At 45.8% G+C, this 22602-nt stretch overlaps 1 protein-coding gene across 1 annotated transcript in view; it reads right to left on the reverse strand.

Annotated features, from left to right (window-relative positions):
- Positions 1–10166: 10166 nt before the first annotated feature.
- Positions 10167–22602, reverse strand: part of Pcp4 (Purkinje cell protein 4) — a 41030-nt gene continuing 28594 nt past the window's right edge. Inside the window, exon 3 of the mRNA XM_035443442.1 lies at positions 10167–10294. Within this exon, the coding sequence (XP_035299333.1) occupies positions 10167–10294 (128 nt within the window). The remainder of the gene's footprint in view (positions 10295–22602) is intronic.

Genomic DNA, 22602 nt, shown 5'->3' on the forward strand with positions numbered 1-22602 from the left:
GGGAATCCAAGCAAATGTTCTCAGGATCCCCACGGAGCACACCTAGAGTCTCTAATAGGAGGCTGTAGATGGGTAGCACCATCCAGACAGGTGGCTGAGGCCCCAACAGAAGGTGTGCTGACTCTCCAGCATGCCATGCTAAGGCTTAGCCTCGGTCATGGGCGAGCCGCTGTGTTTGATTGACGTCGTTGTAAAGTGCAGGCTCTAATGAGGCCCTGGAGGTCACTTTAGCTCTAAAAGAAAGCCCTTGGTCTACAAACATGAACCACAGAAGTTCAGTGAGGAGGTGATGTGGAAATGGGAAGGAGAGCTGGACTGAGTGCTAAGCCTTCAGAAGGGAGCTTCCCACTGCCTCTACTCATCCTCACAGTCACAGAAGCTGAGCCCAGAAACCCAAGGAACAGCTCCACAGATCTGCCTCACCCTCCTATGCTTACCTGTGGTTATAATCAATAACTTCCCTACCTCGAGTCCTCTGCATTGCTGTACCACCATCCTTTAACCCCAGGAGCACGGAGAGGGCTGCACCCCCTTGTCGAGGGGATGAACTACCCTGGAGAGACAGGTGCTGCAAGAACAGTAGTGGCATTTTAGGCAGAAACACACCTCTGCATTCATCCTTCCCCTCAGCTCTCAGCATTGCAGTAGCAAAGTCATCCACACCACAGCCCTGCTCAGCACCCTGGTCATGCAGGGGCTGCTGACTTGAAGGAAGGCAAGTCAGACAAAATAGGTTGAGCTCCATCAAGCAGAAGAAAATTAGTGATGACAGCAAAGCTGGCTGCAGGCCGTCCCTGAAGCTCTCCTGCCACTATCTGGTCAAGCGACTGAAAATGCCTATGTCATATGGTAGCCATCAGCACCTCCTAAGGAGCTCCTGGCAGACTGTGGGGAGGTAATGTGGTTACAGCTCCCCTCCTCAGAGATGAGGGCTGATGACATAGGATCTGAGGTCACACTACTGTGTGACCAGTGTTCAGTGTCCAGCAAATCAGTAGCAGCACCCCTACCATCACTTCTGCGCTATTTTGTTGATCTGAGTAACTTGTGTGCTAACCCTCTCAGGGAACTCCCCCTAGCTGAGTTGACTGACACAGGACTCATGCTCACCTTAAGAGTAAGCATTGTCCCAAGACACCACATGTTCATATGCAAAGGACAGGTCACAATGCCACTGCGTAGTTTCCTATTGCTGCTGTAACTCAGTGCCCAACACCTAGTAACTTCAGATCACACAAATTTACTGCTACTACCCTAGGGGTTTGACCCATCTACAATGCAAAGTCCAAGTTCAAGCAGAGCTGGTTCCTCCTGGAGGCACCAAAAGCGTCTGTCTCCTTGTCTTTCCCAGATTCTAGACACCACCTGCAGACCTTGGCTCACGGCTCTTTCCTCCAACCTCAAAGCAATCCCATTGCCTCACAGCCATCATTCCAACTCCTTTTCCAGCACACATCCTCCTGGCTCCCTCATTTAAAGACACTGTGATGCAGTAGACTCTTCCCATCTCAAAATCCTGATTTTAGTCATATCTACAAAGCACTCCAACAGAGACAGGAGCACATTCACCCACCCTGGACTCTGATTCTATTAGAGATTGCAATTCAGAGGCTGCAAGTCTCCAAAGGCTATGGACCATAGAAGGATGCATCATGGGGTCAATAGAGAGAGCACAATCCAAACAGTCTTCTGTGTGGATAGGAGTCATAGGGAGTTATAATCCACACCCATGCTCAGTGCCTCATGCAGCATCAAGTGGGGATTCAAAGACTTCAGGCTGAGAAATCAAACCCATGAAGAAGTCAGGCTCACCCCCAAGCTTGGTGGCCCTGTTCTCTCCTCTCTGAGCCCCTGTTTTGTCATCTATAAAACAGGGACACATCATATGTTACATGAGACAATCAATACACGTCAGGTGTGTATTGCTTACTACAACCTGACTACAGAAATTATTACATACAGATGGCACTTTTGAACTTTGCCGTGTGTGTGTGTGTGTGTGTGTGTGTGTGTGTGTGTGTGTGTGTGTGTGTGTGGACATGACACAATATCATGTCCATTTTACACAGGGAGAGATTGAGATCAGATGACATTGCCAACAGTAGTAGCTGAAACCTGGCTCAGCTGTTTTCATGTTCCAGGCTGTCCTGTCTGCGATGAGGCTGATGAATGGGAGGACCTTGTCCTCATGAAAAGAATACCTACAGCAGACAGTGTGCAGGAGCTCAGGGTTGGAGCATGTAGACCCCTGCTGAGGTTGCCACAGCTTCAGGACATGCTTGGTCTCTAGGGGGGAAACATAGGGACGCCTTGATATGTCCCTGAGCTCTGGTGCCTGTCTGTCCCGAATGTTGATTTCTACCCATTGCAAAATGAATATCAGGAAAATGTACACCACAGGGGCTTTGCCTGATCCTCTTTAGACAAAAGACAAGAGGATTCAGGCTGCTGTGACCTCTGATGGGTCGAGTTTTACCTTGGCTAATTCCTGAAGGAGAGCGTAGGACATTTCCCTATCATATGCCTCTGCCATCAGATATGGTGGGGCGACGGTATCAGCACAGAGCATCCTTCATTCATTCATCCTTGTTTGCAGTGCTGGAAATACAACCCAAAGCTCGTGCACAACAGCCAAGTACCTACTGTTGAGCTACATCCCCAGCCTTCTTCATCCGTTCTTGCTACAAGTGTTTAAAAAGCATCTAAACCAATAAAATGGATGTCCCCACCTCATGTGGCTGAGTAGAAGGGACAAGAACGAATCAAAGTATCACATCAATGCCTGGGAACTTGTACTATAATAAATGCCATCAATGGGAGCACCCCTTGGATGGAGTCTGCACAAGAGGAGTGGGGGGCAGATATGTGGGACGGGGTGAATGAACCCTGTTTCCTTCTGCCCCAGGTGCATGCAGACAGAGTACATCTTGCAGCTGCCCCTTCAAGCAGGAGAGGCCATCCACTGGCTCTAAGAGCCAACATATGTTGTTGCAGATCCGACCCCTCACAAATCTTGCACTTGGAGAACAGAGTTGGCCCAATCTCTGCTTAAAACAAATCATGAACTTCTCCCATGAACAGTCAGCCAGAGCTGGAGACTTATCTTTTCCAGAAGTCAGTGTGAACTAGAGAATGCTGGGAATTCCCATGATGCAAAGATGGGTGGGGCAAAAGCTGGGCCTGCCTGTGAGTCTAACATCTAGACAAGGGACAGGGGAGATTATATGGAAAGAGCAAAGAGACCATCCAAACAGTAAAGGTAGTGGCCCCTAACGGGTCTTTGAAAGTCATAAGAAAGATACTGGCTCCATCCCGAGCTCATGGTATAGCCAATGAGAGACTGAGGCTGTCGGGCAGGACCACATGGAAAGGGTGGTACAGCCAGACTCGTGCTAGGTGCCAAATGAGAATTGCTAGGAGAAAAGTGGGCATGGCACCGTGAAACCAGAGGTTGACCCCTCTCCCACACTACCTTCATAGAGTCCTCTGCACCAGTTAATAATGTAAGTCAGCCTCAGGCTCTACTTCTGACCAGTCTTCCACTGGTTCCAAACACAATGATGGGGTTAGAAAACCTGGAGATAGCCACCAGGGCTACACCACGGAGCAGGGCACCAAGACGATACTTGCAGTGAGGTTAAAGCTCACGTGAGAACACAGTAGGCAGTGTAGGCTCCTCCTTTGTCAACAGAAGCTGTGACTTCCTGGGTATCTCTCGGTGCCTCATGGCAGGAATTCATCTGGCAAGGCAGAAGTAGAGCCTGGCCTTGAACAAGAACTTATCCACAGTAACTGCTCTGGGTCGTCAGATCTCAGGCAGTCTGGGGAAGTGATCATGTAGTTAAAGCCCACATGAAGGTCCCAAATGAAAGCCTTAGAAGCACTCACAGAGAAGTGCTTCCTAGCCCTTTAAAGTCTTGGATGCTGAAGACCTGCAGCGTTGAAATAATGAGCACGGCAGCTTTGAGGCCACAGATCCTCATATTCAAATTGCCTTTACAGTTCAGAGAGAAAAGAGTGAATAGCTTTAACAGTCCTTAGTGTTACCTAAAGAACATCACAGGGCCCTGCCTCTGGTGGTACAGGGGTGTGTGTGTGTGTGTGTGTGTGTGTGTGTGTGTGTGTGTGTGTGTTGTGTTGTATGTGTGTGTGTGTGTGTATGTTGTGTTGTATGTGTGTGTGTGTTGTATGTGTGTGTGTGTGTTGTATGTGTGTGTGTTGTGTGTGTGTGTGTATGTGTGTGTGCGTGCATGCGTGTGTGTGTGTGTGTGTGTGTGTGTTGTGTGTGTGTATGTTGTGTGTGTGTGTTGTGTGTGTGTGTATGTGTGTGTGTGTGTATGTGTGTTGTGCGTGTATGTGTGTATGTGTTGTGTGTGTGTATGTGTGTGTGTTGTTGTATGTGTGTGTATGTGTGTGTATGTGTATGTGTGTATGTGTGTATGTGTATGTGTGTGTATGTGTGTGTGTGTTGTGTTGTATGTGTGTGTGTATGTGTATGTGTGTATGTGTGTATGTGTATGTGTGTGTATGTGTGTGTGTGTTGTGTTGTATGTGTGTGTGTATGTGTATGTGTGTATGTGTGTATGTGTATGTGTGTGTATGTGTGTTGTGCGTGTATGTGTGTTGTGCATGTATGTGTCTATGTGTTATGTGTGTGTTTATGTGTGTGTGTTTGTGTGTGTGTGTGTGTGTGTGTGTGTGTGTGTGTGTGTCTCCTGCCCAACCCATCATTATCCAGCTCTGCAGACCTCTCACTCCTGGAAAGGTTACACACACCAGAGCAGGCTACTTTCTCCCAATTCTTATTCAATTATGCTCCTTTTAACAAAAGAACAAAGACCCTCTAAAGGGTGGTGCCACAGTAAGGAGAGGAGCTTATCACAACTGTAAGGAAACCAGAGCAGTGCCAACAACCAAAAGTGGACAGAGGTAGTCAGTGAGCATAGGGCCAAAGCCTGTGGAGAATCAACTGAGCAGTAAACAAAGAACAACCACTCTCTGGTCTGATCCCTTTATGTAACATGGAGCCCTAAATTGAGCCAGATGGCACAGGCCAGCCTTGTGCTCCCAGCCCTAAACTGATATGGTGAATCCCTGACCCCCAATATTAGGACATTAGGAGCTAGGGAATTCGGCACACAACTAAGTTTAGACAATGTTGTGAAGCTAGGACTCCTGTGATGAAATTAGTGTCTCACAAGAATACCAAAGGGGTCAGGCACAATGGCACGCCCACTCAGTCCTTGAGAAGTTGAAACAAAAGGGTGGTGAGTATTAGCTCAGGTTACAAAAACAAAGAAGAAAGGATACTATCTTCTCTGTCTCTCTGTGTTTGTGTCCCTCTCTGTCTCTCTCTCTCCTTTTTCCTCCCTTTATCTCTCTGTCTTTCTCTTCAGTGAAATAAGTTGCAATAAGTAGCTAAATGATAGCTAGGAACCAAGTCTACCAACATCTTGACCTGGGACTTCCAGAAGTGCAAAGATTAATGTCAACAGTTTAAGTCAGGAAAAAAAAATTCATGACATTTGTCACAGTGTCCCTAGCTGGTCATCTGTGCCCTGGTCATCCATCAAATAGGTTGCAGTCTCCTAAACCCAACACTAGAACGAATCGTCTCCTCACATCTGACCCTAAGCCCTGCCTCCCTCTCCAGTCTTTTGTTATGGTCATGCTAGTTTATCTAGGTGACTCTTTGATAAAATGCGTACATACAGTAATACTGAAGAGGTTCAAAGACTTTAAAAATATGTGTATCCAAGTCAAAACCACTCAGCCTCAAAGGTACAAGCCCTTGACACCACCACCACCCTCAGGGGACCTGAAATGATGACAAGCCTACTGCAACACGGGGAGATGGATTACAATGAAGAGAAGAGAGGAAAAACAAAGGAGTTGAAGTCATATGAAAGAAGAGACAGCGTTATTGCTGGCAGCTGATAGGACTGTCTCCCTGCAAAGCCACAGGAAGTTAGTGAAAGTCATCACACCACACAGCTCACTCAATACTCAACAGGGCAAGATATTCAGAAATCAGTCATTCTCTCAGACAGCTGAAAAGGCAGCTGCAGAATACTTTATAATAAAGTCCCCAAGTAGAAGGACAACAAAGACTGGGCAACATTTACAAATAGAACAAAAAGAAAAATTCAAGACATATTTAAAGAAAACTGTAAAACTTTACTGAAAGTTGTAAAATGTTGCAAAGATGATGATGTCGAAGGTGTCACTTCTTTCCCACTGTGCCCAGGTTATTTATAAATCTCATGAAATTCTGCCTGCCTATGGTGTTCTTTTTTTTTTTTTCTTGGATGTCTTGAATGTTCTATTTTTGGAGTTTCTCTCTTTTTTTAGCTACTGTGAGTGGGTTCCTGTTCATAGCAATCAAATGACTAACTCAGCCTGGGCTGCCCCTCTATCCCTCATAGGTTTGTGTATCCTGAATCTTGACTCTGGCCCTGTGCGCTACTGTACCTCCTTCCAAATGGCCCCTTACAGATTCTTGCAAATAAGAATTTCATTAGCAATAATAATTTTTTTAAAAACTTGAATTTTTTTAACTTGTTACACTACCTCTTTGAGTCTTAAATCAACACCGTGTATTTAAGTGGCTCAAGTCCAGCCCGAATTTTCAGGAGAAAGAACCTGATTGGTTAATCTTACCTTGGGTCAGGATCTATTGGTACAAATGGATGTGGCCATAAACAGAAGAGATCCATGGTTTGAGTTGAGCCAGAGCAAAACATTGATAAGGACGGCATGGCTTTGCCAGTAGACACATGTATATTTTACCCATCTCATTTTAAATTCTTAACTATTTTCCAGTCACACCACTGTGGTGTTTTGAATGAAAATAGTTCCTCAGGCTCATGGGAAATGGCACTTTTAGGAGATGTGGTCTTACTCAAGTAGGTGTGGCCTTGTTGGATGAAGTGTTTCACTGGGGGGTGGGGCTTTGAGGTTTCAAATACTCAAGCCAGGCCCAGTGTGTCTCTCTCTTTTCCCACTTGCTTGTCACTATAGATATAGGACTCTCAGCTCCTTCTCCAGTACCATGTCTGCCTACATCCTGCCATGTTTCCCCGACATGATGACAAAGGATTAAACCTCTGAACTTATAAGCCTGCCCAAATTAAATGTTTCCCTTTACAAGAGTTGCCACGGTTGGGCTGGAAGGATGGCTCAGCTGTTAAAGGCTAGGCTCACAACCAAAAATAAAAGAGTTGCCATGGTCATGGTGTCTCTTCACAGGAGCAGAAACCCTAAGACAACTACAAAGCAAGATTTTTATCAGCATATTGATGTCAAGGAACGACCTTCTTATGGCAGGTTAAGTTCTCTATGGAGGCCTGGCCGACTTAAAAATTAACAATGGGCCTACTTTCAATACTTGGATGCTTGGGGTCCTACCTGATGTTCTGGTGTGATACCACGCCCACTTTTCTGGTGTGTTGCCATGCCCACTAGTCCTAGAGCAGAGAATCTTCTTGCCTAGCTCCTCTGTGCCAGCTGCCAGCATTGCAATGGGGCCGCATCCCCAGGGAAGGTGCATGTGGGTCTCCCGGTCACTGCTTTGCTGCCGCTGTTCCCCGCTCTACCTGTCTCTATCCTCCACATCTAGCATTCTCTTCCCTCTCCCACCAGCCTGCCTGCAAGCACCCTGCCTTGCCTTGCAGCCACAACACCAAGTGCTTGCTCATAATAGCTCAGTGGATGGATCATAACTGAATCAGCACTTGTTGCCCCAAGCTGCAGACACCTTGTGGCATACCCTGAAGGGGCTTCTTTCTTTCTTTCAAGATAAATACTGTATCCCACAAGGAGAAATCCTCCTTGGCCTGGGAACACAAGCTTCTTCCTCTGCTCTTCGAGACCTAGACCTCATTCTCCACACACCCAACCCATGCTTTTGGTGGGAAACCAATGTCTCACCACCAGCCCACCAACTGAAGCTGTGATCCATGTAAATCTTCCTAGGAAGTGTAAAGCTAAATGCATCCCCAGGGCACCCTTGTCCTATGGCTGCAATGGAAAAACACACAGGAGTGTCTGAGTGACCCCTCCAAACTTCACAGTTCCTTTGTTTCCCCACCAGGCTGAGAGAGAATTCCCAGACTCTTGGGGTCATCAGAAGAGACACTACATTAGCATATGTTCTTTACACAGAGTCCCCAGGAGGCAATAGCTTCCTTAAGACCAGAGTGGCCTCCAGCTGTCAGGGCCAGACCATAAGCTATAAGAATAGGATACACTTCCTTTAGATAAAAAAGGTCACAGGATGGGAGAAGTGGTGGCACTGGACACGCAGGTACAGATGACTGAGGTAATTACATGTGCGAGATTGGGGTCCCAGCTTTCTTTACGGTAACAGTCTTAGGGAGCCCTGAGAATGACATCTTTTTTTTTTTTTCTCGTTTTAGTTTTTTTGAGACAGGGTTTCTCTATGGCTTTGGAGGCTGTCCTGGAACTAGCTCTTGTAGACCAGGCTGGTCTCGAACTCACAGAGATCCACCTGCCTCTGCCTCCCGAGTGCTGGGATTAAAGGCATGTGCCACCAACGCCCAGCTGAGAATAACATCTTAAGCCATCTAATTTCTGTGACATTTATTACCGTGCCTGCTCCTGCTACCTCTGCTGCTCTTTCTGGGGTGCACTTTCAACTTACTGTCTTCTTTGCAATGGGGACCAGCCCATTAGGTGTCCCGCCTAGCCTTCATTGGTTGCCATTGCAGAAATGAGCTTGTTTATAGTGTTCACTACCTGAAACCATCAGGAGAGTTCAAGCATAGCCTCCCACCCCCACCCCAGCAGCCGTAGGAAGGCCTAGCAGGAAGGATGTCCTTACACTAAACAGCAAGCACATTCTAGATAGGTTTTTTTGTGACGGGGCATCCCCCATGGGTTACAGTCTTTCTCAGCCTGTGCTCTTAACACCAGCAGAAGAGCTTTGTGACAGAACAATGTCCCCTCCATCTCCAGCTGTTACCTCACTCCCACACCATTTCATCCATATGCCAGCACATATGTGAACACTCAGACACTCTGCCCCTCTCCTCTCACAAGTGCTTATGACCCACTCAGAGCCACACAGCCAAGTCCACAGCATCCATGGTGACTTCCTAGAAAACAGAGCATTCTCGGGTGCTGGGAGAAATGTCACTTCTGCTTCAGGTTCTCTCACAGTGATGCTCAAAAGAACAGCCATAAGTAACACAGGTGTTAGGTGCTCCTGGTGCTTGCTGGCCAAGGTCAGCTCACAGTCACAACCCACCAACCTACATTTGACTCCTGATGCTGTAGAGCCACGCTTCCCAGGAAATTAATGTTTTTGCTACCCATAGGCGCTCTTTGAGGTATATGAAGCCATGTGTGTGCCTGCAAGGTTCACCCTGGAGAAAAGCCAGGCATCTTCTCCATACCACATATTTTTATGAACAAGCTTATAACCAGTAACAAACCACCATGAGCACCGAGGAGACTGGAGCATTTGCTTGCTGCTTGGAACTACACAGGTGTAAAGATGTCCCTTGTGGGGCGGGGCAACCCTTTGCAGATCTGAAAGGTACTTGCTGTGTACACCTGTGTGACATTCTAACCACAGATGCACGACCCTTCATGCCTTGTGTTCTCATGGATGAGTTATATATTCTGAATCCGGTACAGACTGCACTCCCATCCTAAGAAAATACAGCTACCACCTGTTGGCAGCTAGCACTCTATAAATGTGATGGCAGGTACTGCTAGGTTGAGAATGAATAGCTCCACCCTAACAAATCACTTTGTTACACCTCTAAGCTTTAAGAAGAATGCAAGGGGCACCTGGCTTCCAGTCACCTTCAACCTCAAGAACACTTCCCTAGCCTCCTCTAATGGGAGAAATGAAGGCAGACACTTGAATCGCTCATCTTACCTCCTTTTTATTACAACATCAAGGAAAATAGTTGCAGAGGAATTGTTATGGAGATAATCAGATTAAGCTACCCACAATTCCATTGTGTACACCTTTCTATAGGGGCATAAATACTATGGGTTTCTGTACATGCATGTCAGGTTTTCAGGAGGGTGTGTACTGTGTGGATGACTTCTCTCTAGGGTATTGTTCTCTTCGTCTCTTGATAGATGGTGGTTGGACTTGGTGTCTTCGGGTGGATTAGGGAGCAGCTTCCCCACTAGGACTGTGATCCGGCCTTCTTCTTCTGGAATTTTCTGAACTGAGACTGAATGGCCACAGCCGCACGCTCTGTCTCTGGTGCATCCATGTCAATGTCGAATTCTTCTTGGACTTTCTTCTGCCCATCTGTATCAAAAAACAAACAAACAAACAAACAAAAAGACATATAAGGTGACCACCTAGCTGAAAATAGAAGAGCAGGCAGGAGTCTAGATACATGAGCCAGTGTGGCCCACCATCCCATGTGCTCAGGTATTCATTCACACACACACACACCCAAGACAAGGCCCTGTTTGCAAAGCAAAATCCAGGGGCACAAGGTGGAAAGTTCCAGACATTCAGAATCTGCAATTCTCCAGCTTTCTGAAACCCACCCACAAGCAAAATGGTAAAAGTCATTGACTCAGTTTTGACACTTTCTGTAATGCTAGCTGATGGTCACCGTGTTCAAAGCTGACAGGGTGACATTTTGGATACTTGTGTCGCTAATGAGATTTGCTCATTGCTTTCTAGGTTCCAGTAGTGGTCATTTTAATTGCCAAATCATACTATTGACCATCGCCATAAGACTGCACTACCACAAATTATGCATTGTGATTCTGCAAGGCAGGCTGGGCAGTGTGTTTACTAAGGCAGAGAAGTCAGCTAGCTTACAAGGACATGGTTGCTGAGAACAGACACAAGCCAGCAACAAGTGATGACTTGACATGATTGTGCCTTTGTGCTGGGCACTTCCTGAGCAGTGACCAAAGGTAATTAAAAAAGTAAGCAAAATCCTCCTGCCAGAGAAAGGAGAGGAGACATCTTTTTATATCCTCCAACCCAGTGAAGGCTGGACTCATCAAAAGAACCACTTCTTTGTTGTTTTTGAATGCAGACCCTAGGGTCCCAGCCCAGACTCAAGGTGACTTCTTATGTAGTTGAAAGGAAGGTTCTTTAAGGGCAAGCCTGCTCATTTGTTAAGATTAGGGAGAGGCCTTTTAGAAGGAAGTTGAGTTGAGACCCAAGCTCCTGTCTACAGAGGAGGCAGTCGAAAGGAACTAAGGTTAATACAAGCCAGGGCTGAAGCCAGCAGCAGCTCCCACCTTCCCAGGACCTGTGCAAAAGCCTCACTGTCACCCTGGGCTTGAATAATGAGCAGAGAGGCCAGCTAGATAAAACAGAGTGGGGAAGGGAGGAGATGATAGAAATGATAAATAATATAAATAGTAGATAATAATAGATAGAAAATAGATAAGATAGATTATTAATAGAAAGATGACAACTAAATTAAGTAGATGGAAAATAGATGATGATAGGTAAATTGATAGATAAATAGATAATGATAGAAGATATAGATAGATAGATAGATAGATAGATAGATAGATAGATAGATAATAAACAGACATACAGATATAGATGGTAGGTGGTAGATAGACAGACAGGTAGATGATAAACAGACCCACAGATATAGATGGCAGGTGGCAGGTAGATGATAGATGGCAGACATTCGGGAAAATCTGCACTTATTTCAGAATTTCCTTGCATAACATTTCCATTTCAGATCCTTCAGCAGGCTCCTCTCAGTTTTCTTAGAGATTAAACAGGTTCTGCCCGGAGCACCCCCAGCACTCTTCCATCTGGGGCAAGTGATCCGCCTCTGGCCTTGTGAGCCTTGTTAGTGTAGCAGGTTTGTGACCTAAATCAATTAACTTTTCTTTCTAACTCACTGCCATGACTGCAGAAGCTGAGCCATAGAGTGCATTGTGCAAGGAATGCTGAGGGATTTCCTTCAGGATCCATGGGGGTCTAACAGACAGAGAATGGTGGAATTCTTCAGCTGCACCCCTCCAGGTCAAGTAGTCCTTGGCCTATTGATCCACATGGCAGTGAATACAGTAGGCAGGGCCACAGGAAATGACAGGAGTTGCCTGCAACCCAAGTAGATGCTGGGAAATATGAAATTGAACTGAAAGGCAAGAATGACAGATATGCAGTGGCCCTAGCTCTGGGCTGACATCGATACTATCTGGCTCTGTAGCTCTATGAGTAGTCATTTGTCACAAGAGTTTTGTACTTCTGATCTTTCCCTCCCAAAGGAGACCCTGCATCCACTGTAAAGTGATGGTGATAGGGGAAATTAGCTGCAATTCAGGGGAGGTCAGGAGAGGGATTTTTTTTTTTCAGATTAAAAAATGTTGCTGCAGCCCACAGTTTTTGAAGGGCCTGATCCATCTTCTCCCTTTTGTAATAATGGGAAAAAACAATAATTTTGTTTTGACAAATGATAAATGAAGATGCAGAAAATTGTGTATATTTAGGGGATTCAAGATGCAGTAGTAAGGACAGGCCATAAAAATCAATTTTACAATTACATCTTAAACTAATATCTTCCACCAAAAGTGATCCATTGATCCCACCCACATCTGAGAAGTATTACAATGCTTTGCAAAGCAACTTCTGATATTTAAGGACTTGTCACTTTCTGTTCACTTCAGAGCCTTGCCTTCCTTCAGGGAAAGTCTGCACTGTCACAGGAGAAGCAATGAGCTCCATGTTCCAAGGGGGCCAGGGACCAGAGTTGCAGAAAGGAGATTAGGAGGACAGACAGCTCATCAGATCTGATGGCAAAGAGTTGGTACTGGTGAAGGCTTGCAATGGTTCCAGGGGGTCCTGGCAGCAGGACAGGACAGTTCTGAGCATCCAATCAACAAGAGCAAAGAGTGGCCATAGAAGTTGTGGAGTGCCACATCTGGGCTCCCATCTCTAGAACCTCTTCCATCTTTGGAACCTCCCAAGGTCTCCTTCCAGGGTCCCTATTGACAATGGCAGCTCAGATGCAGGGTGACTCTGAAGAAAGCCTCCCTTCTCCTTCACCCCAGAGCAGAGCTCAGGGCACACTCTGTTTTGGTTTGGTTTGGTTTGGTTTTTGCTGTTGATATCACAGAAGCTCTCAGCATTGTAGACTGGAAGGCCAAAGCCCCTAGGGTTTGTTTTGTGTGTATATGATATTCATTGAAAATACACTATACATGTGCATGTACACACACACACACACACACACACACACACACACAGGCCTGCATTGTAATTCACTGTAGCCTTTACTATCCATTACCTCCATTACTCTAACTCTTTCCATCCCTGGTTTGTCCTCACTGTAACTTCCCTTTCCAGGGTGTGAGCCTGGGAAGGAAGGGGCTCTGCTTGCCTTGTTCCAGAAGGTCTCCTAGGGCCTGACACCAAATGGGTGTCCAATTAGCAGCTGCTGGTTGTGAACAACTCTGTCAAGCAAGCACACACCTCTAGCCTGAGGTCTAAGACACCCAGCACGCCCAGCAGTAAGTAATTTCTATTGGCCAGTGGGTCCCTGTTCTCACCACCTCCTCCTCTATCATGGATTCACAACAGGTCTGTAAGGAAGTGTGGATGGGAAGTGTGTAGTCAAAGCCACCGTGGGGCCAACCAGAGCTGTCTGGTTCAAAGAGGATGGAAGATGTGAAGACAGAGATGTGGCCACAGGAGAATGGCACAGAAAGCATTGATTCTCAAAGGGATGAGGCTCAGAGAAGAGGTGGAAAGAACAGGATGCAGGCATCCAGACACAGTTACCCAGAATGAATCAGGAAGGCATGGGTGTAACCACGTATCACTGACCCTGGGGCCTTGGACCTGGAAGAGGGTAAGGATACAACAGAGAAGGCCTGAGTGAGGAGAAAGTAGTCCATGCATTCCCCGCTGACAATGGGGAATGGTGTGCAGGCTTCTCAACCCTACCCTATACTAGACACCGGCTGCCACTCTCATCTGGCCAGGGAATAAACAAAACACATGCATCGTGTTCCCACAGTGCCCTTAGCCTCTTCAGGGTGAGGCGCTGGCTCTTCCTACCTGTCAGCCTCCACCCCCAGAAACTCTTGAGGTGTCGAGCCCGGCTAGAGTCAGTTTCGGGGATCGCTTCAGTGGCTGTGACCCTGGAGGAGGTTCTTAACTACCTTGGTTCTTGGCTTTCCTTTTTTAAAATACAGAAATAAAAAAAAATTTATTTTCCTAGCCCCCAATGTCACAGACAGACCAATGTAGAGTGGGGTGCTGAGCAGCTAATCCATCCAAACTGAACAATCCCCTCCAAGAAGGTGGAAGGAGGCTCACAGAAAGCTCAAAATTCCCCAGGCCCCTCCCAGAGCTACAAAGGCAGTAGGCAGTTTCTAGAGCAGGAAGGCTTTTCCACAGAGCTGTCTGCTAGGGATATGGTTTTCCTGAGTTGTTGCTTATGCTGAGTGGGGCTTTTTGATGATGCCTCTGCCTTCAAGTCACCCCTAATTCTGTTTGCCACTCTTCACTCAGGCCTCTGTAAAGCAAACCCAGTAAACACACTAGTTGACAAGGCTAGACTTGAGTGAAACATGGTTTTTGTTTTTTGTTTTTGTTTTTGTTTTTTATCTGTCTTTGCTGTTCTGGGCTGAAAAGATGTTTGTTTGCATCTTCCCATATAAAACTACCATACAACAGAAGTCTAGGTAAGAGTGACATTGAGGACCGTCTCTAACCACCATAAAGGCAATGAAGGTTTGTAATGGTAACACAGTTCTGGGCTTCCTTTTCTTAAAACTGGAAGACAAATCACTTCCTTCCCTGGCCCCCAGTTGTACAGTTCAACTTCTTATTGTAAGTTAAATTTTAAACAGTATCAGGCTGTATGTGACCAGGGCTGCAGAGATAGGAAGAAGGGGTATAGGCGAGAATGAGGTACTTAAGCCCTGGGGTCTCTGCACCTACTTATTGGTGTGATTCACAGGTTACTTGCACCCTAATTGGGAGAAAACCTGACACATTACATCATGGATGTTTCATGGTCAGTCTAGGCAGCTGGGTGTGTCTGGCTTGTTACAGAAATGGTCCTAGTTGTGTGATTCAAACCATGGAAAACATATTCAAAACACAGTCAGTAAGGACCAGCCAGCTGCGCCACCCGTGTTGGGCACAGCACACAGACCAGAGTATACAGGGAGACTGAACACTGCAGGACCCAGCCCAGTCACCAGGGCTAGGAAGACTCTGAACATGGCAAAGGTCTCTCTGCCCAGTGGCTCTATCCATGAGAGAGTGAGAAGTCTGTGTTTCCAGCAGGTTAAAAGTGTCATCGTCCTTCCCATCTGGCAGCGCAACCCTTCCCTTTTGTCTCCATTGGCGGTCTCATAAAGATGTTTGAAGAAGGCTTGTATCTGACCTGGGTGGGCTCCACCTGACACTTTTATTTAGGATTCTACTGTCTGAATTGGAAAAACCTACATCAGTCACCTCCAACAGAGGCTTTTTATCACTCTGAATAAGCAGTATTTTTCCACAACACTCCAGCCTAGGATTGCACAGACATTATTTGGAGTTCTGAAAGAATGCCATTTCCTTCTGCATGGGCAATAAAATGCTGAATCTGGTCACAGAGTGGTCAAGATTCAGGGCATGCCCACACCACTCAGCAGATTCCATGTAAAAGTTGGCAGCTTCATTAGAAAATGAAGACAACCTTGACTTCCTGGCCATTTCCTCAAGAAAACAAAGGTCCCCATAGCCACAATGTCTCCTGTGAACCATGAACCATGATCCCCCACAAATCCAGAAGACTTGTAGTCTTGAGTTCATCACTTGGAAGACGTCTTACAGGAAGTAAATATACAAATTTACCAGGTTGGACAACTGACATCAACTGCTACACTATCTACATTATCTACCTACCTATGATCTATCAATCATCTATCAATCACATGTATATATATATATGTGTGTATGTAAATGATATATATATATATATATATCATCTTATCTCTCACTATTTCTCTGTTTTGCTATTTGTCTGTCTATGTGTCCATTGATGCAGCCATCTGTCCATCATTCTATCCAATCTTATCTATATGGATATATATCCATCCACCCACCTACTCAACTATCTACTATTCCATTCCTTTATCTATTCAATCACTTATCCATCTATCTGTCTTTCCACCCATCTAGTCATCATTTTACTCATCATTTATCCATTATATATATATGTCTACCTATCACAATGTATGTCCTGTCTTCTTCTCTCTCTTATACATGGGGACACACACACACATACACACACACACACACACACACACACACACACACACACACACACTAAAGATCACAGAACTTGGGAAATAGCCCCAGCCAATTAAGCCTTTCCTTCTAAACAGAAACATTATCAAACTAGCAGGACATGTCACAGAAATCTGCAAATGCCACAGGCATAATGAAGAAACCACTTTCCCTGAGTAACAGTGTATCTTGTGCTTCTATTCTGCCCTCCTAAGGTTCAGTTAGAAAGCAACAGTCCTAGTCAGGTTTATACTGCACTATAGATATTTCTGATGCTGCTCTCCTGAAACACAGTTTCCCTTTGCAGAAATCCAAGTAGGTAGTGGCCTCTGGCAATATGACTGACCTTGTCATGGTGGCATTCAGGTAACCTGGTCAAAAGAGCTCCTTCTAATGAGAATCTTTGTTTATTGAGCATGAAATAGATCTTCCTTCACATGCTTCTGTGGGCTTTCTTGAACAGATCATTTGATGGGCAAAGGTAAGGAAGGTAATCTTATTTACCAAGTTACGGAACGGCTACCAACTGAAGAAAATCCCCAAAGAGTATCTCATGTCCCTGGGAGTGTTGTGAAAACTCACAGCTCAGGCTGAACATTTATGGGTTCTAACAGACGTCGAGTCCTGTATGGTCGTGGAGGTCCTTCAGTCTGCCCAACTGCCACCAACAAGACTAGACTAGCACCATCAGTCAGGTGATCTCACTGTGGCAGAACCCCACAGATTAGACGTGTTTCCTGTCATCTTGAGGAATCTGAAACAGAGGTGTCAGAATGGCTGGTTTCTCCTGAGTCCTCTCCTTCAGTCTTCAGATGCCAGCCTTCCCACTGTGTCCCTGTATGGTGAAGAATGTCCCTGTGACTGCAAACGTAGAGACCCCCTTCCTAACAGGACCCAGCCCTGACAGATTACCACTCACCCCAATGGCCTCAGTGAGTGCCAGTCACCTCCTTAAAGATGCTGTCCCCACATGGAGTCACATTTTGAGCTACAAGAGGAGAGAGTTTCAACTAGAGTTGTGGGAGACTCACGACCCAGCCTTTGATGACTCCTCACCTAACTCTGGGCTTGATGGATTTTCAAGTCGCTTTGCTATTTGATTTCTCTGTGTGTGTGTGCTTCTGTGGGGAATGTCTGCTATCACCATCTTACAAAGATCAGAGGTAACTATGCATCTCACCCAAGGTCACCTGGTCAGTGCACTCCAAACCCAGGTTTTACTCCACACTGTGTGGGTCTGTTGCAATGCTGCACTATTTCTGTTCCGTGGACGCAGGCCAGGATAACAGGCACCTGCGTGCAGTGATTAGCATAGCTCTGGGAGAAATCAGGACCTCAGAGCTCCCAGTCTGAACATATGATTCAATCAACCAGCTTGCAAAAGTCCACCAGGCTGACCAGGTGTTGTGTGCCAGGGTTTGTTATCTCTTAGCAGGGGGTCCACAATGAGCTGTCATAGCTCTGGGGACTGGAGAGTAGCAGAGAAGACACTCAAGCCCCTGATTCCCAGAGGAAGCAGAAAATAGATAAATATGCTCATTAAATGTAGAATTTTAGAGAATCCCAAATCGGAGAAAGGTGCCACCCCCCCCCAAAAAAATGTGGTGTCTGTGGTGGGTCTCTATGGTTTGTTAGGGGATTGTGGGGGCAGGTGGTGGTGTATGTATATGGTGTGGTGTATGTGTGGTATATGTGTATGTGTGTTGTGTGTGTTTGTGATATGTGTATATGGTGTGTTGTGTGTGTGTGTGGTATGTGTATATGTGTTTGTGGGGTATAGTATGTGTGGGCGTGTGTGTATATGGTATGTTGTATGTGTCTGTGGTGTGTGTATGTGTTTGTGTTGTGTAGTATGTCTGTGTGGGTGGCATGTATGTGCATGTGTTGTGGTGTGTAGTATGTATTGGTGTGTATGTGTGGTATATGTGTGTGTTTGTGGTATATGTATATGTGTTTGTGTTGTGTAGTATGTCTGTGTGGGTGGCATGTATGTGCATGTGTGTGGTGTTTAGTATTGTGTGGTATTTGTGTGTGTGGTATGTGTATATGTGTTTATATGTGTTTGTGGTGTGCAGTATGTATGTATTGTGGTGTGTGGTATATGTGTGTGTGTGGTATATGTGTGTGTGTGGTATGTGTATATGTGTTTGTGGTGTGTAGTATTGTGTGGTGTATAGTATATGTGTGGTGTGTGTGTTTGTGGTATGTATATATGGTGTGTGCTGTGTGTATGGCATGTGTGCATGTGTTGTGGTGTGTAGTATGTGTGTGTGTGGTATATGTGTGTGTGTGGTATGTGTATATGTGTTTGTGGTGTGCAGTATGTATGTGGTGTATAGTATATGTGTGGTGTGTGTGCTTGTGGTGTATATATAGGGTGTGTGCTGTGTGTATGGCATGTGCGCATGTGTTGTGGTGTGTAGTATGTGTGTGTGGTATATGTGTATGTGGTTTGTGTGTGTTTGTGATGTGTGTCATATGTGTGTGTGAGAGAGAGTTAGCACCAGGAAGGAGGCAGAGTGGGAGGGACAATCCAAACCGGTCCCAAGGTAGAGAAGCACAGCAAAAGTTCTCCATGGCTTAGAAATGGCAATTTACTGAGCTGTTTCCCATCCCTGCAGTCACAATCTAAGTAGCAGACTTCAAATAACCAACATTAATTCCTTAGAAATTAACAGCCGTGAAAAGTCACCCAGAGCGTGACAGAGCTATTCAGAGATCCCGCCCCTGCGCAGGAAAGGATGAACCACTTAAAATGCAGCAGAATTCAGAAGTCTATCATGAGATGGGGTATGCAGCACAGTAGTAGAGCCAGGCTTAGTATGTACAAGACTCTAGGTTTCGTCTTTAGCACTAAATACATGCATGAAAGCGCACGCGCGCACACACACACACACACACACACACACACACACACACACACACACACACACCATATTTACCCCTGACCTTCAGAAAGGAAACCTTGAATACATTGTTTCCAGGTTCATGATAACATGACATCATTGTCTCATGGTGCAAACAGTTAAGTCATGAACACACAGTTTTCAGTTTTAACACACCCCACACCACACACACCCATGTATATGCATACACACACACACAAAGGCTTCCATTTACATAATCACAGCTCTCTTCAGTTTGAGCTTTATTTGACAGAAACTAATTACCTCCTAAGGCCTAATCCTGTAGATCAGAAATCGGTACATAAGCAGTAAATTGGGATATAATTGTCCTGAGTAGGAGTTTCCCTTCGTTAGGAGTCGAAGCACATAGCGTACTATAAAAGGACTAAAATCTTAGCACTCCATCGGGAAATAACAGGAATTTAACTTAAGCACACCCTGAGAGGAGGGTATATGAATGCCAAGGTTCACAGGATGCCCTACCATCTTTCAGACTGTAACATTAACTCTAAAAGAATTAGTCTATGACTTGTGTTGCCCTTGATACAATTAAGCTAGTCTACACAGAGCAGTTGGGGGATTTGAGCTGAATCCACGCCTCTTTCTTATCAAAGCCCTCGGGAGCCAAAGGGGTTCTTCCTGAGGACCCAACCTTGACCTAGGGATAGTGAAAGTCAAAGTGACAAAGAAAACACACAGGAATTGGGAGTTTTAATTCTGTAAGCCTCAAAATGGATGAAGACATACTCAGACAGTAAGGTAGCCAGCTTGGAGAAGACAAAGCCATCTTCTTCCTCAAAACTAAAATTAATAATAAAAAGGAATTTTTGCACATAAGTGGATTACAGTACCAACACTGAACATGGAACACTGTATTTTATAAAGTGCTCATTAAAAAAAAAAGTGTTCTTAAAAGCTGGAAATAGGCCATGTAGAGGTCCACAGTGTCCCCTCAGTGAGACATTGAGAAAGGGACATTCCCTCGAGGAGCAGGAGGTGTGATCACAAGCCACAGGGCCCCTGCTGGCTCCAGCAGCCACCTCTGTGTTTATTGCACAGGGGCAGCCGGTGTGAACAATTGCAATTTTCCAGGTCTCTGCAAAGAGCAGAGATTAATGTGCAAAGTCGAGCATCAGCAACCACAAGCAAGTGGACTTCCTCCTCTGTGATTTCCTTAATGCACACAAAAAACAAGGTCTCCATTCTTTCAACTTACCAGGCTAACCCCTTCTTTGGTACACGCAGCCAGCCTTTCCCAAGGGAGAGTGATTCTTTGTCCTAAAATAGAGGTACCCTGAGACCTGCTGTCCAGTGCTGAATGGCTTGGCTTTTGGAGGATGGGAAGCCTAATTTGGTCATCTGAAAAGGACAGTTTACTCTGGGCTTCCCGTGACCACCATCCCATCTCCAGCTCAGTGGATCTGTGTCTGGCTTACATAATACACACACACACACACACACACACACACACACACACACACACACAGAGGGAGAGAGACAGACAGACAGAAAGAGAGAGAGAGAGAGAGAGAGAGAGAGAGAGAGAGAGCTGTGTGCTTTTATCTAGTCGAGTGTGTGCAAAAACTCACTTCTAATTGTGCTCATTTTCCCAGGTCTGTCATGACAAAATAATACCTGGGTGAAATGGGACATAAGAAACAAACATTGATTGTTCCACACCCACCCCACCCTTGGGGCTTGAAGCCCAGAAAAGGTTCAAATGAAGTGGGTTTCCCTTGATGCCCTGCACCCTTCCTGTGTCCTCAGAGGGCCAGGCCACTGGTTGTACCTTGTGTTCTGATCTCCTCTTAAAACCCAACCGAGTTTATCCCAATTACTACTTTTAAAGAGCCTGGCACTAGACAGCCACACTCTGAAGGGACAGAGGTCAAGGCTTCTGCCTCTAAATTTAGGGCACAGGACTAGTCAAAACCCTTTCTTTGTTAAGAAGAAAGAAATGACTACAGTCACACGGAGACAGAAACAGCTTGACCAGGAAGACTCAGAGACTGTATGTGCTCTGAGGTTTTACTGTGGTCCCTTCATGTCCCTCCCTATATTGGAAAATGACATGAACAGGAATCTAGGTTGGGTTCATCTAGGGGCAAGGACTGAGAATTTACTGCTCTAACCAGGTGGACTGGATTGCTACTATTAGGGATGACAGTTGGCTGGCTGGCTCACCCTGTGCCCTCTCCTTTGGGGTCCTCCCTGCACTGACTGAGGAGGCTGAGCTAGGGGAAACAATTGGGGGGGGGGTTCATGGCCCGTTTTAAATTCCTTCCACAGCTTTTGAACCACCCATCTTTTTCCTGTCTCTGACCCTGTGTAGGTCTCCCAGGCATCAAGCATCCCTTGTCATACAAACCTCACCTATGCCTTGAGCTTCCAAACTTCCAGACACAAGTCTCAGAGGAGCAGACACCTCCCTTGTTTTCAGTAGGAGGGACAGTCAGATACAATCAGAACTGAAGGGCACCTTAAGCCTGAAAAGAACATTCACTTGCCTCACTAACGCCCACCTGGGAGTCTACCAAGTGTCTGTAACTCTCCCCATCCCCTAGTCCACAGAGCAGTTGACATGAAAGAGGAAAGGGAGAAACAGGGCAAATAGGATGCATGCCCCAGGGCTCAGAAGGAAAAGAGGCTTACTGATGGGGGATGTCCTTCTGGATATATATTTCTCTTATTGGTTGGTGAATAAAACACTATTTGGCCATTAGAGGCATGAAGATAGGTGGGGCTAGGAGACGAAGAGAATTCTGGGAAAGGTAGGCAGAGACAGACCTCCAGGAGATACCATGTAGTAGAGGAAGGAGTCCGGACCCTTCTCTGGTAAGATAAGACCACATGGAAATACTTAGATTAATAGAAATGGGTTAATAATTCAGACAGAGTTAGCCAATAAGAAGCCCTAGCCATCAGCCAACAGTTTTATAATTAATATATGTATCTGTTTGTTTATTTGGAGCTAAAGGACTGTGGGACCTGGCGAGACAAAAAACTCCAGCAACAGCTTATAGAGATGTTAGAATCAAACTTCAGCATAATAGTTAACACACACACACACACACACACACACACACACACACACACACACAAGTACCAGGAAAAACTCTTTCCCCTCCCCACTCTGTTCCCTTCACAGCTACCTGGTTTAAATGTTTTCCTCAGTTGATAATGCCTTGTTCTCTGTGGCTGTCACTGTTGCCAAGCCAGACCCTATCTTGCAGAACACCTTTGTCCCCGTTTTCCAGCTCAGTGCCTCTAACCCAGGCAGACAGCTTTTTTTCCTTTGCATGTTGTCAAAGAGTACCGTACTGTCTCTTCTGAATGCAAACAGATGAGCCCTGCCTGTTGTGTGCGGAATTTGACTTTGGGTACAAATCTCTAAATGGAATTCTGAAAGAGGAGCTGCAAAGCAGCCAG

This window comes from Cricetulus griseus, chromosome 4, assembly GCF_003668045.3.
Source record: "Cricetulus griseus strain 17A/GY chromosome 4, alternate assembly CriGri-PICRH-1.0, whole genome shotgun sequence".
NCBI classification, from domain to species: domain Eukaryota; kingdom Metazoa; phylum Chordata; class Mammalia; order Rodentia; family Cricetidae; genus Cricetulus; species Cricetulus griseus.